This window comes from Urocampus carinirostris, chromosome 17, assembly GCF_059441175.1.
Source record: "Urocampus carinirostris isolate Australia breed hairy pipefish chromosome 17, RoL_Ucar_1.0, whole genome shotgun sequence".
NCBI classification, from domain to species: Eukaryota; Metazoa; Chordata; class Actinopteri; order Syngnathiformes; family Syngnathidae; genus Urocampus; species Urocampus carinirostris.
In genome coordinates this window covers 4,585,480-4,597,506 of record NC_142365.1, presented here as the reverse complement: position 1 = coordinate 4,597,506, position 12,027 = coordinate 4,585,480, and the positions used below count along the sequence as shown (strand labels likewise).

Genomic DNA, 12,027 nt, shown 5'->3' with positions numbered 1-12,027 from the left:
GTTTTTGTTATTATTTTATTTTAATATCCTGTGCATCCATTCAATATGATTGGTGTAAATGAAAGTGGAATAAGGAAGCTCGATGCGGTTGAGAAAATGGTTGAATCGCTTTTTTTCGTCCTCTCTCTACCACAGAGGAGAACCTCTTGAAGCGCATCTTCCAAAAGTAAGTTGAACTTAACTTTATTTATCTTTATAGAGCATATTCTTTTATGAATCTATCTCTTTCGTTAGTAGGGAACCGTCTGCCAATTGAGGGTGTGAACACTTTTGTGGCATTCAGTTGACGTATAGAATTTCATTTTTTCTGGTCCGTATTAAATCTATTACCAGAAATTCTGTCGTTTGGGAATACCTTTAACAGGGAAGTCAAGCCTTACCTGGCGGCAGATGCAGCTTAAAGAGAAACTTGAGCTTATTGGTAAAAGATCCAAAATACAAGTTATCTGCGGGAAAACGATACAGAGCGTTATTCCGGCGAAGCCTCAAAGCAAAGCCGATTTGCAACCGACCGAGAGCGCAACAGAACTCTTTAAAGTTGACCAGGCCGTCCTGGTTCTCGTCGATTAACCGGAAAAGCCACAGCGAAAGCGTGCTCCCGTTGGCGCAGAAGGTCCAAGGTTCCAGCAGGGAGAAGATCAGGCTGAACTGTTGGAAGCCCAGCTGGTACTGCTCCAGGTAGGCCAGACTGGGATCGTGGTGGAGGAGCGCCGGACTCTTCATGGTCCAGTAGCAGCTGAGGAAATGCTGCCTCTGAAACGGAGAAACCGATACTGGGAACCGACGTCGCGGTTTTGGGTTTGGAGGGGACGGAACGGGTGTTGCTCACTTTGAACAGATCGTAGAGCTCGTCCAGTTGGCCGGCGGTGAATTTGACGTCTTGGGACACCACGCGGATCTGGAAAAAAAGTCGTGGAGGTTGCATGCAAGACCTTCATGGGGTCCTAAGCAAAACTAGATTAGGGGCGCCCTATGACTTGATCATTTCTACACATACTAGAACTTCTTCCATGTTCTACTCCAGGGGACTATTTGGAGTCAGGGGCCGTATGTGACATCTCATCTCATCTCATTAGCTACACCGCTTATCCTCAGTAGGGTCGCGGGGGTGCTGGAGCCCATCCCAGCAATCATCGGGAAGTGGGAAGGGGACACCCTGAACTGGTTGCCAGCCAATCGCAGGGCACACGGGGACAGAATACTCACTCGCTCATTCACACCTAGGGACAATTTGGACCGGCCAATTCACCTGAAACGCATGTTTTTGGAATGTGGGAGGAAACCGGAGTGCCCGGAGGAAACCCACGCAAGCACGGAGAGAACATACAAACTCCGCACAGGAAGTCCGGAGCTGGATTTGAACCCACGCAGGAGGTTCCCAAGACATGAACTGTGCCGCACACTGCGCTGCCGTGCTGCCCCCGTATGAGACATGTTATACTAATTTTGAAATCATCAAATTGTTTTTATAAACATCCATCCATTATCTGCACCGCTTATCCACAGTAGGGTTGCGGGGGAACTGGAGCCCATCCCAGCTATCTTCGGGCAGTGGACAGGGGACACCCTGAACTGGTGGGCACACAGAGACAGATAACTCACTCGCTCATTCACATGGACCGGCCAATTGACCTAACATGCACGTTTTTGGAATATGGGAGGAAACCTACGCAAGCACGGGGAGAACATGCAAAATCCACACAAGAAGGTTTGATCCCATGACCTAAGAACTATGCAGCACACGCGCTAACCACTGCGCCGCCGTGCTGCCCGGTTTTGAAACATCAATCCATCCATTATCTGCACCGCTTATCCACAGTAGGGTCACGGGGGTGCTGGAGCCCATCCCAGCTATCTTCGGGTAGTGGGCAGGGGACACCCTGAACTGGTTGCCAGGGCGGACTGAGGAAGACTACTCACTCTCTCATTCACGCCTATGGACAATTTGGACCGTCCAATTAACCTAACATGCATGTTTTTGGAACGTGGGAGGAAACCGGAGTGCCCAGAGGAAACCCACGCAAGCACTGGGAGAACATGCAAACTCCACACAGGAAGGTTCGATCGCATGACTTCAGAACTGTGCCGCACACGCGCTAACCACTGCTCTGATGTGCTGCCCGGTTTTGAAACATCCATCCATCCATTATCTGCACCGCTTATCCTCAGTAGGGTCACGGGGGTGCTGGAGCCCATCCCAGCTATCTTCGGGTAGTGGGCAGGGGACACCCTGAACTGGTTGCCAGGGCGGACTGAGGAAGACTACTCACTCTCTCATTCACGCCTATGGACAATTTGGACCGTCCAATTAACCTAACATGCATGTTTTTGGAACGTGGGAGGAAACCGGAGTGCCCAGAGGAAACCCACGCAAGCACTGGGAGAACATGCAAACTCCACACAGGAAGGTTCGATCGCATGACTTCAGAACTGTGCCGCACACGCGCTAACCACTGCTCTGATGTGCTGCCCGGTTTTGAAACATCCATCCATCCATTATCTGCACCGCTTATCCTCAGTAGGGTCACGGGGGAGCTGGAGCCCATCCCAGCTTGGTTTTGAAACAATTAGAGCAAAATAGTAAATGTGGTCCCTGTTTTAAGCACTTCATTTGTTATTTAGTTTTGAAGTATTACTGTAGTGTTTCTCAAGTCGGATTTTTATTGAAGTTCTGTAGTTTTTTTGTAGTGTTACTGTAGTTTTATTTTTGTAGTATTTTGAAGTCATTTTTATGTAGTATTTCCATAGTAGTATTTTTTTGTATATCTGTAGTATTTTTGTAGTATTACATTATTTTTATGGTGATAGTACCTTTGTAGTATTTTTTTAGTATTTTTGTACAATCTGTGTTGTATTTTGTAGTATTTCTAAATAAATAATACTTGTTGTATATCTGTAGTATTTCTGTAGCATTTTTGTATTAATATATTAATTTTATGATTATAGTATTTTGTAGTATGACTGCAGTATTATTGTTTTTAGTACTTTTGTACAATCTCTGATGTATTTAGTAGTATTTCCATACAAGAATACTTGTAGTATTTCTGTACTATTTTTGTGGGACAGTGTTACCGTACTTTTATTTTTGTAGTAATTTTGTGATATTTCCATAGGAGAATTTTTCTAGTATCGCTATAGCTGTAATTTCCAGTATTTCTGTTGTAAACCTCTTGTAGTAGTATATTTGTAGTAATATTTCTCGACTAGTTTTTTATATTATAGTAATATATGTTTATATTTTATGTCTATGTATAATTGAAGTACTTGCAAAGCAGTATTTTAGTAGTATTTTTGTATATCTGTAGTATTTCCATAGTCATATTTACAGTATACTTTTTGCTGTATATTTGTAGTATGTTTGTAGTATTTTTTGTATTATTACATTAGTTTTATAATTATCATATTTTGTAGTATGACTGTAGTATTATTTTTTTAAATATTTTTGTACTATCTCTGTTGTATTTTGTAGCATTTCCATATTAGAAAGTTTGTTGTATGCCTGCAGTATTTCTGTAGTATTTTTGTATTACAGTGTTACTGTAGTTTTATTTTTGTACTATTTTTGTAGTATTTACATAGTAGTATTTTTTTAGTATTTCTGTAGTACTTTTGTCGTTTTTCGAAAGTTAGATTTTGTTGTTGTATAGTTGTAGTATTTTTTTCTATTATTACATTAGTTTTATGATTATAGTATTTTGTAGTATGGCTACAGTATTATTTTTTCTAGAATTTTTGTACAATCTCTGTTGTATATAGTAGCATTTCCATACAAGAATACTTGTTGTATAGCTGTAGTATTTCCGAAGTATTTCCATAGGAGAATTTTTTCGTAATTTGCAAACCTCTTGCAGTAGTATGTTTGTAGTAATATTTCTCTAGTAGTTTTTTTTTATATTATAGTATTATGTATTTATATTTTGTTCGTATAAAGAATTGATGTACTTCCAAAGCAGTATTTTAGTACTATTTTAGTGGAGTTTTTGTAGTATTTCCATTGTAGTAATTTTGTCATAATTCCAGTAGATTTGTTGTTGTATATTTGTAGTATTTTGTAGTATTTTTGAGTTATTACACTAGTTTTATGATTATAGTATTTTTGTAGAATGACTGTAGTATTGTTTTTCTAGTATTTTTTATACTATCTCTGTTGTATTTTGTAGGATTTCCATATAAAAATGTTTGTTGTATATCTGTAGTATTTTTGTAGTACAGTGTTACTGTATTCTTATTTTTGTAGTATATTTGTGATGTTTCCATAGGAAAATCTTTGTAGTAATTTACAGTATTTCTGTTGCAAACCTCTTGCTGTCGTATATTTGTAGTAATATTTCTCTAGTAGTTTTTTTATATTATAGGATTACGTATTTATATTTTGTATGTATGCAGAATTGATGTACTTCCAAAGCAGTATTTTTGTACTATTTTAGTTGAATTTTTGTAGTATTTCCAGAGAGTATTTTTGTATTATTACTTTAGTTTTATGATTATAGTATTTTTGTAGAATGACTGCAGTATTGTTTTTTTTTAATATTTTTATACTATCTCTGTTGTATTTTGTAGGATTTCCATATAAGAATGTTTGTTGTATATCTGTAGTATTTCTGTAGTATTTTTGTAGTACAGTGTTACTGTAGTTGTCTTTTTGTAGTATTTCTGGAGTAAATAATTCTGTAGTAGTATTTTCTGATATAGTATCATTGTTGTAGTATTTTTGTAGTAATTCTAAAGCAAAACAATATATGAGGTCCCTGTTTTCAAATACTATATTTGATATTTAATTACTACCCAGCTCTGGATTTTGGCCCTTGCTTACTTACAACATTCTGCTTCGTAGTATCTTCGAGTGTTTGGATGACAAAAAGCTTGTTTCTTTTTCTGGAACTTTCCACGTCCTCCGAGCGAAGGCTGCCGTATTTCTAGGGGAGAGAAGAAAAGGCATTGAGAGACGCAAGAAAATGGAGGAAAAGTACCGCGCTACCTCGTAAGCGTCTCGGATGAGCTCGTTGATGTCCACGTTTAATTGGGCGGATTTCTCGTTGTTGCTTACGGGGGCTTGCTGCACGGTGGGTGGTAACGGGCTGTCTTTGTTGGTCACGCTGTCGAAGAACCTGGAACGAAAATTTCGCCAGAAAATGATTGACTAAAGACTATTTTAATTCCGTGATTGATGGGAAAATTCAAGTGCTTTTTAATGTCACGGTTGCCCATTGCCCTCAACTTGGCCCCGCCCGTTTGGCACCAGCTGCGGCTCGTTGCCTGATTGGCTTCCCTCCTATTTAAGCTCAGTGCTCTTATTCACTCCTTGTCAGTCTGTAAACGAATCTCTGCACCCGCAAGACGTGGGTTTTGACTCTGTCCGGTATCCTGCTGATAAATCCTGTCTGGTATCGATCCCGTCTGTCTCGTCCTGTCTGATATCTTGCTATAGTCTCCGGTATCGATTCCGCCCGTCTCATCCGGTCCGATATCCTGCGCTAGTCTCCAGTATCTGGTATCGATCCTGTCTGTCTTGTCCTGTCTGATATCTGACTCCAGTATCCTGTATCGATCCCGTCTGTCTCGTCCTGTCTGATATCTGACTCCAGTCTCCAGTGTCTGGTATTGATCCCGTCTGTCTTGTCCTGTCTGATATCATTCTCTAGTATCGCATATCGGTCCCGTCTATCTCGTCCTGTTTGATATCTGACTCCAGTCTCCAGTGTCAGGTATCAATTCCGTCTGTCTCGTCCTGTCTCATATCTGACACCAGTAGCGGGTATCGATCCCGTCCATCTCGTCCTGTCTGATATCTGACTCCAATCTCCAGTGTCTGCTATCAATCCCGTCTGTCTCATCCTGTCTGATATCTTGCTACAATCTCCAGTGTCTCGTATCGATTCCACCTGTCTCATCCGGTCTGATATCCTGCGCTAGTCTCCAGTATCCGGTATCGATCCTGTCTGTCTCGTCCTGTCTGATATCTGACTCCAGTCTCCATTGACTTGTATCGATCCCGTCTGTCTCGTCCTGTCTGATATCTTGCTACAGTCTCCGGTATCGATTCCGCCTGTCTCATACGGTCCGATATCCTGCGCTAGTCTCCAATATCTGGTATCGATCCTGTCTGTCTCATCCTGTCTGATATCTGTCTCCAGTATCGGGTATCGATCCCGTCTATCTCCTCCTGTTTGATATCAGACTCCAGTCCCCAGGGTCTGGTATCAATCCCGTCTGTCTCGTCCTGTCTGATATCCTGCACTAGTCTCCAGTATCTGGTATAGATCCCGTCTGTCTTGTCCTGCCTGATATCCGTCTCCAGTCCCAAGTGTCTGGTATCGATCCCGTCTATCTCGTCCTGTCTGCTATCTTGCTACAGTCTCCAGTGTCTGGCATAGATACAGTCTGTCTCGTCCTGTCAAATATCCTGCGCTAGTTTTCAGTATCCGGTATCGATCCCGTCTGTCTCGTCCTGTCTGATATCTGTCTCCAGTCTCCAGGACCGGGTATCGATCCCGTCTATCTCGTCCTGTTTGATATCGGACTCCAGTCCCCATTGTCTGGTATCGATCCAGTCTGTCTCGTCCTGTCTGATATCTTGCTACAGTCTCCAGTGTCTGGCATAGATTCCGCCTGTCTCGTCCTGTCCAATATCCTGCGCTGGTCTTCAGTATCCGGTATCGATCCCGTCTGTCCCGTCCTGTCTGATATCTGACTCCAGTCTCCAGTGTCTTGTATCGATCCTGCCTGTCTAGTCCTGTCCGACATCTTGCTCCAGTCCCCAGTTTTTGGTATCGATCCCGTCTGTCTCGTCCTGTCCGATATCTGTATCCAGTCTCCAGTATCAGGTATCGGTCCCATCAGTCTTGTCCTGTCTGCTATCTGTCTCCAGTCCCAAGTGTCTGGTATCGATCCCGTCTATCTCGTCCTGTTTGATATCTGACTCCAGTCTCCAGTGTCTTGTATCGTTCCCGTCTGTCTCGTCCTGTCTGATATCTTGCTACAGTCTCCAGTGTCTGGTATCGATTCCGCCTGTCTCATCCGGTCCGATATCCTGCGCTAGTCTCCATTATCCGGTATCGATCCCGTCTATCTCGTCTTGTCTGATATCTGTCTCTAGTCTCCAGGACCGGGTATCGATCCTGTCTATCTCGTCCTGTCTGAGTTCTTGCTCCAGTCTCTGGTATTCGGTATAGATTCCGCCTGTCTCATCCTGTCTGATATCTTGCTACAGTCCCCAGTTTCTGGTATCGATCCCGTCTGTCTCGTCCTGTACGATATCTGTATCCAGTCTCCAGTATCAGGTATTGGTCCCGTCAGTCTTGTCCTGTCTGATATCTGTCTCCAGTCTCCAGAACCGGGTATCGATCCCGTCTATCTCGTCCTGTCTGATATCTGACTCCAGTCTTCAGTGTCCCTAATGTACAGTGGCTCTGTCCAGGTTAGGCCTCGCTCTCGCTTACTTGTTAAGGATGGTGACGGCCTCGGCGTCGTCGTGGCAGGCGATCAGAGCCTCCATGTTGTAATCCAGCACGGCAAGACCCAATTGCAGGATGGCTTTGATGCCGTCGTAGAAGAAGCAGTCCACCACGTTCACGGCGCATTGGATGGGCAGCACGCTGATGAAGAGCGTGAGGAACCAGGACAACGAGACGGAGGAGAAGAAACTCAGGTCCGTCATGTTTTCCACCAGCTGGGGCAGGTTCTCTCGAATCAGGTCCTCGAAAACCGCCTGGTCCACCAAAGCCCCTGAGGAGATATGGCCGTTGTATGGATGATGGCTTTTAAATGAAATCTTTGTGACTTTCAGCTGGTTTCTCACCAATGATTCTCCGGTTGAAATAGTCCGGCAACATCCTCTCGCAGACGGCAACTAAAAGCCAAAATGCTTCTTCTTCTTTGGCATAAAGCAGCAACACGGAGGTCAGGATGTTCATCGCCTAAATTAGAGGAATCGGTCACCTTTTCGACTACTTTTGAGAAATTCACAGAATTAACTAGAATTCCCTTTATATTTTAAACCCAAACGGTTGTGATTAATACATTATTAAAGATCATTTCTTCCTCATGCCATGAGGCTCTTGAACTCCACCCGGGGGAGTAAAAGCCCACATTAAACCCCACCCCACATTTGCATATTACCCTATTTTTATGACAGTGTGTATTTTCTGTAGCACTATTTAAAACGTTATATTGGGTATTTTTGTATTCTATATCTTTTATTTTATTATTTTATTTTTCAACACAAGGATACTGCTGGAAGTGTGAATTTCCTTACGGGGATGAATAAAGTATCTATCCATCTATCTATCGAGCCAAAAATGCCCTTCCTCCAAAATCAATGAATTAATTTTTTAAATACATTCGAAAAAAGACCAAAAATAATATGGATTAAAATAAAAACAACACAATCATAAATAAGAGAAAATAAATATAAAACTTAAAATACAATCTTCAAACGTCAACCGACTGTGTTGAGACACTTTCTAAAGAAAAACCACAGAACAAACTGTAAACAACCCAAAAACTACAGCAAAGCACCCAGAACAATTTTTTTAATAAGTGAAAAGATTCTCATTCTCTTCTCTTAAATGCTTAAAAGTACCGTATTTTCCGCACTATAAGGCGCACCGGGTTATAGGGCGCACCCCGAAAAAATAGTTTTTGGTCCTATATTTGACATACATAAGACGCACCGGATTATAAGGCGCTACAATGGGAACGTGGACAAAACAGTCAGATGGTTCAGTCCAACTAATTACCCCCTCTAACATTCCCAAAGCTTGCAAAGAAGCAAATACGTGTCGTAGACACGTGCGGATGCGGTGTCCGTACGATGTCACTCAAATGCATCGTTCCATCATTCGGAAGGTTAAAGTCTTGGGATTCAAGAAATGTCAACCATTTCTTAGTTTCTATTTTCTTTTTCGCTCGCAACTTTACTGTGCATATGACAATAAACACTTGGAATTGAGTTTAATTTAAAAATAGACACTCCATTCCATCCATTATCTGCACCGCTTATCACAGAAACATCGAGTTCAGTCTGAAACAAGATACAGGGAAAATATACAGCCGGAGTAGCTCACCGACGTCGTTGTGTTCAATAATAATGTGCAGCCATGGTCCTCTTATATCCGTGAGTGTAGTAAATCCAGGAGAATAAAACATTTACAAATACAGAATAGTAAAAAAATGCTTTCTGTATGCCGTCAACCACGTGCTATACGCATTCATCTTTTTCGGCCAATTGCAGGCTTTGTTTTGCCGCTTCATCCAATACCAGCCTGTAAATGATAAAAAGGATCCGCCCCCTTTACCTCCGAATAACTTTAGCCAATAGTATTCGATTCAACTGATGATTGGCAGATCTTTTTCGGCCAATTGCAGGCTTTGTTTTACAGCTTAAGCCTATGCCAGCCTGTAAATGATAAAAAAGATCCACCCCTTGACCTCCGAATAACTTTAGCCAATAGTGATCGATTCAAATGATGATTGACACATTGGTTAGCCAATGAAACGCCGGTAAATAAATCCCAGCATACACCGCGGACTACTTGGCGTTCGGGGGAAAATCTAGTCGGCGGCTGCAAGTTAGTTGGAAGACTTTGCGACTTAATATTGATCCATATATAAGGCGCACTGTATTATAAGGCGCATGGTCAGCTTTTGAAAAAAATTAAGACTTATAGGTGCGCCTTATAGTGCGGAAAATACGGTAATCATCAATACTTGAATATTGATTTTTTTTTTTGTCCATAAAGCCCATAAACTGGAATTTATTTAATTGAATTTCTAAAATGGTATTACTATGTTGTTACTATGTTATTAACAGGTCCATTATTATAAATAGGGTTGAATAGACTCATCCATCCATCCATTGTCTTCCGCAAGTCGCCTTAACAGAGAAGCTCAGATGTCCCTATCCCCAGCCACCTCCTCCAGCTCTTCCGACGGGATCCCGAGGCGTTCCCGGGCCAGCCTAGAGACATAGTCTCTCCAGCGAGTCCTGGGTCGCCACCGGGGCCTCCTGCCGGTGGGACATGCCCGGAACACCTCCCGAGGGAGGCGTCCAGGAGGCATCCTTATCAGATACCCGAGCCACCTCAACTGGCTCCTCTCAATGAGGAGGAGCAGTGGCTCTCCATAGAGTCCCTCCCGGATGACTGAGCTTCTCGCCTTATCTCTAAGGGAGAACCCAGTCACCCTGTGAAGAAAACTCATTTCAGCCACTTGTATCTGGGATACATAGACCCAGTCAACCAATAACAAAATCATTTTACTAGAAAATCACAATGACCCAGGACCCAGGTGAGCTTTTTTCTAAACAGGTCCGCGGGCAACACGTTGAAGAACCCTGTTCTATTGTCTGCGCGTATCTGTCACTGTGGGGTCTAAGAAGCAGACCACTGACGTGCGGGAAAGCTATAAATTGGCTAACGATAAAAAAAACATCAGGCAAAGACTTGTTGAGTTTTTAACCAGCTGCAGCGGGGAGAGTCACGGGAGGACAAGCAATTGGCTCGTTCTCTGGTCACCGTCCACACTCACTCTGGGTCACCCCCCGCCTGCCTCTGTGTTTTATTGAAACCACAAGACAGTTAAATTGCTGGTATGTTTAACCAAAAACAAAAGACCACCCCAATGGAAAAGCACCGTCACTTCTAAACAAAGACAGGAAGAGACGGCCGAAAGGAACATCAACTGATTAGAAATACACACCTTGAGCAATTACGTTTAAGCCTACTTTACAGTTACAAACAAGTAGCGGATATTGCAGAGAAAGATCTTACCTGGCAGTATCCGATTTTGGGGTTTCTATAGGCGTACGCGGTGAGGACTCTTCTCAGTGCGGAGATCCCGGTGTCGCTCTGGAAAGCAGGATGTTCCGGCAGAGAGCGATGGAGGTCCCTTTCGATCTCATCCGTTGCCAGCGTGCTGGTGCCCAGAGACTGTTCCACCAGCTCCGTGTAATAGCCCGGATGAGTCGCCATGTCGTTTACGGCTCCTGATTCGTGACAGCACGCCGTAAATAAGCTGGCGAGCGTGACAAGGACATTTTGCGGGTAGAGGAATGAAAATTACCAGAGAAAAGCATCCAGAGCTCTCCTCTCAAAGCTTCGGGAACTCCACGGACAATCAGGTCACGTGTCTTCCTGGTGAAGAACATACTCGTGCCGCGGCCGTATTCTGAGAAATGGATGTTCCAAGACTGTTCCTTCATCTTCTCTTTGAGCTGTTGATCACAAAGGTGGCGTTAATCAATGAAGAGATCCAACACGTTTGTTTTCAGCCAATCAGAACGCGAGGCAGACGACAGCCCGCCCCTTTTTGTATCACAGAGAAGAATAGCATGCTAGCTTCAGGATCAACTCAACGTGCGTAGGATCGATGGAAACCGAAACAGAGTTTTGTTTTTATGATGCTGCTGTTGAGTCGGTGATTCGTCAGACACTTTCATTGAGTACAGACGCTCCCCTACTCACGACCATTCGACTTTCGAAAAACGGTTGTTACGAACATTTTTTTCGGGATGTCGAAAAATATCCGGATATTGCTGTAAGTTAGATTTTGCCTTGTGTGCACCTTTTTCCAAGTACAGGACATAACTGTAGTGCTTCTTTCCGCCACTACCGGCGTGTGGCGCTGTGAGAGGTCACCCGGCATCCACCCCGAAGAAGAACTCAGGCTTCCTCTTCCTAGTACGTGTGTAAATATTCTATACTGTATCTCCAGCGCGCTAAGAACTTTGACATTTTTATTGTTTAATATCTCGTGCATCCATTCAATATGGTTGGTGTAAAGAGGCGAAAAAAAGTGGAATAAGAAAGCTTGATGCGGTTGAGAAAATGGTGGTAATGTCAGGATTACCGATGTGATTCACCTGTGCCCGCACATTTGGCGCCAACTGCCGCGGGTTCTGATTGGCTCCCTGTCCCTACTAAAACCTAGTCCAGTCAATCCCCTGTTGTCAGTCCGTCTTCGAACCTCTGTGTATACAAGGCAAGCTTTTTTTGACCCTGACTCCCGCCTGTCCCGTTTTTGCACCTG

The 12,027-nt window shown here is 43.3% G+C and overlaps 1 protein-coding gene across 3 annotated transcripts in view; it reads right to left on the bottom strand.

Moving 5' to 3' along the window:
• tbc1d8b (TBC1 domain family member 8B) overlaps positions 1-12,027 on the bottom strand; it is a 47,527-nt gene that overhangs the window by 14,352 nt on the left and 21,148 nt on the right. For all 3 annotated transcript variants that reach the window (XM_088321575.1, XM_088321577.1, XM_088321576.1), the window contains exons 9-17: positions 11,062-11,212; positions 10,770-10,984; positions 7,799-7,916; positions 7,440-7,725; positions 4,979-5,108; positions 4,818-4,916; positions 830-898; positions 513-753; positions 381-446 (exon numbers count right to left, since the gene is read on the bottom strand). In XM_088321575.1, the coding sequence (XP_088177701.1) occupies positions 381-446; positions 513-753; positions 830-898; positions 4,818-4,916; positions 4,979-5,108; positions 7,440-7,725; positions 7,799-7,916; positions 10,770-10,984; positions 11,062-11,212 (1,375 nt within the window). The remainder of the gene's footprint in view (positions 1-380; positions 447-512; positions 754-829; positions 899-4,817; positions 4,917-4,978; positions 5,109-7,439; positions 7,726-7,798; positions 7,917-10,769; positions 10,985-11,061; positions 11,213-12,027) is intronic.